Source organism: Portunus trituberculatus, chromosome 7 (assembly GCF_017591435.1).
Source record: "Portunus trituberculatus isolate SZX2019 chromosome 7, ASM1759143v1, whole genome shotgun sequence".
Lineage (NCBI taxonomy): Eukaryota > Metazoa > Arthropoda > Malacostraca > Decapoda > Portunidae > Portunus > Portunus trituberculatus.
This window is the reverse complement of record NC_059261.1, coordinates 7,139,044-7,141,543: the sequence shown is the minus strand read 5'-3', so window position 1 is coordinate 7,141,543 and position 2,500 is coordinate 7,139,044. Positions and strand designations below refer to the sequence as shown.

Genomic DNA, 2,500 nt, shown 5'->3' with positions numbered 1-2,500 from the left:
AACACACTTAATAATGCCCCTTTTCTACTTATCAAATATTGGTACACTTATAAAACACTTAAAATAAAGAAAAAAAAACAAGAAAAAAATAAAAGATTAAAGAGACAAACGTTTTTTTTTTCATCAATCAATTCTGAAATCTGGCAACGTTTTTTTTTTTTTTTTCTCCGTTTTCTGTTTAGCGAACGTTTCTTGACTCATGTCCGTAAGAGGTGGTGTAGCCGAGCCAAACGTTCCCAGGAGTCTTGGAAACGTTTTTGGGCGTGTACGTTTTTTTTCCCCGGAACGTTTATGGAAGAACGTTTAGTGGCCGTAAGGGTTTGGGCTGTAGATGACGTCAGCTTGGAAGCCACTGTAGGGGTCGGCTCTGTAGTTCACCTGTTGAAGTAGTAGTAGTAGTAGTAGTAGTAGTAGTGGTAGTGGTGGTTGTGGTGGTGATAGTAGTAGTAACAGTAGTGGTGGTGTTAGTGGTGGTGGTAGTTGTAGTAATATTGACAGCAGTAGTAGTAGTAGTAGTAGTAGTAGTAGTAGTAGTAGTAGTAGTAATAGTAGAAGGGGGAACTGGCAACCAAGTGGGCCTTTTTAATTCATTGCTTTTGTTACTCCTTTCCAAATTTCTTTCATAAAAAAAAAATAAATAAATAAAATAAATAATAATGACTATTTTTCAACTTACTTTCTGGTTTTTCCCTCTTAAAAAAATAATAAAATAATACAAATTTTTAGCTTACTCAAATTTCCCCTTATAAAAAAAATAGAAAAAATAATAGTACTTTTTTTTATTTAGTCTAATTTCAAAGGGCATTTTTTTTATATATTTAGTTTTTCCCCTTGGCAGTTTCTCCTCTTATATAGAAAAATAATAAAAAGATGGAAATTAATAGTGATAATTTTTTTAACTCAAACTTTCCCCTCTTAAAGGAAAATATTAATAGTAATGCGTTTTTTTCACTTCGTCTCTAATTTCCCCTTAGAAAAAATAATACCTTTTTATTATTTATTTCCTTATTTCCCCTAATTTCCCCTTACAAATAATAATAATAATACCTTTTTATCTCTTATTTCCTTATTTCCTCTTTTATCACTTATTTCCTTATTTTCCTCTAATTTCCCCTTTCAAAAAATAATTAATACCTTTTTTATAATTTATTTCCTTATTTCTCCTAATTTCCCCTTACAAAAAATAATAATACCTTTTAATCATTTATTTCCATATTTTCCCTAATTTCCCCTTACAAAAAATAATTAATACCTTTTTATCACCTATTTCATTATTTCCTCTAATTTCCCCTTTGAAAAAAATAGTAATACCTTTTAATCATTTATTTCCATATTTCCCCTAATTTCCCCTTACAAAAAATAATAATACCTTTTAATCATTTATTTCCATATTTTCCCTAATTTCCCCTTACAAAAAATAATTAATACCTTTTTATCACCTATTTCCTTATTTCCCCTAATTTCCCCTTTGAAAAAAATAGTAATACCTTTTTCTCTCTTATTTCCTTATTTCCCTTTACAAAAAGAAAAAAGGAAAATATTACTTTCTAATTTCCCTTACGTGAAAAATAAAAAGATATATTTTTTTTTCAATTATAAGTTTTCCCCTTGCAACATAAAAAAAAAGGAAATAAATAGGACTTGACTTAATGCCAGTTTTCCCCTCATGCAAAGAAAAATGATGATGATGATGATGATAATAATAATAATAATAATAATAATAATAATAATAATAATAACACACACACACACTCACACACACACAAAGAAAAATTATGATGATGATGATAATGTATTTCACACACACACACACACTGAGAAAAATGATAATGATGATGATACTGGCTTTCACACACACACACACACACACACACACACACACACACACACACACACACACACACACACACACACACACATAAGATAATAATAATAATAATAATAATAATATCTTCCACTTTCTAACACAATCTTCCACTTAAGTACCATAAACTTCCACTTACTAACTTAACACCCTCTCCCCTCTCCCCTCACCCCACCTCACCCCTCACCCCATCCTCCCCTCCCTCTCCCCTCACCCCTCCTTCCACATAGCACTGTCTTCCACTCACCGTCTGCTTGGTGCCGTCAGGAAGGGCCACATTGTAGGTCCCCAGCACTGTCTTGCCGTCCGAGTGTTCCTTCCGGTTGAAATGCTGTCCGGAATATTCGTCGTGCACTCCGTATCCGAACCTGTACGGCATGGGCTGCACGGAGGGGGGGGAGGGGGGTGTTGGTTAAGGTACGGTTGGAGGCATTTACCTAGTTGATTTTTTTTTTTTTTTTTTGTAAGAGAAAGTGAAGGAAGGGTTGAGAGTGAGAGCGAGAGCGAGAGTGAGAGGGAGAAAGTGTGGGGGAAGGGAAGGGAGAGAGAGGAGAGAGGGAGAAGGAGAGGAGTAAGAATAGGAGTAGGAATAGAGAGAGAGAGAGAGAGAGAGAGAGAGAGAGAGAGAGAGAGAGA

The 2,500-nt window shown here is 34.1% G+C and overlaps 2 protein-coding genes across 2 annotated transcripts in view; one reads left to right on the top strand and one right to left on the bottom strand.

Annotated features, from left to right (window-relative positions):
* The window catches only part of LOC123520283 (neurobeachin-like), a 287,400-nt gene that overhangs the window by 102,470 nt on the left and 182,430 nt on the right, over positions 1–2,500 (top strand). The window lies entirely within an intron of this gene.
* LOC123498306 (cuticle protein-like) overlaps positions 1–2,500 on the bottom strand; it is a 4,308-nt gene that overhangs the window by 127 nt on the left and 1,681 nt on the right. Inside the window, exons 3-4 of the mRNA XM_045245454.1 lie at positions 2,112–2,246; positions 1–378 (exon numbers count right to left, since the gene is read on the bottom strand). The exon at positions 1–378 is cut by the window's left edge and continues 127 nt beyond it. Coding sequence (XP_045101389.1) covers positions 304–378; positions 2,112–2,246 — 210 coding nt within the window. The 3' untranslated portion in view covers positions 1–303. The remainder of the gene's footprint in view (positions 379–2,111; positions 2,247–2,500) is intronic.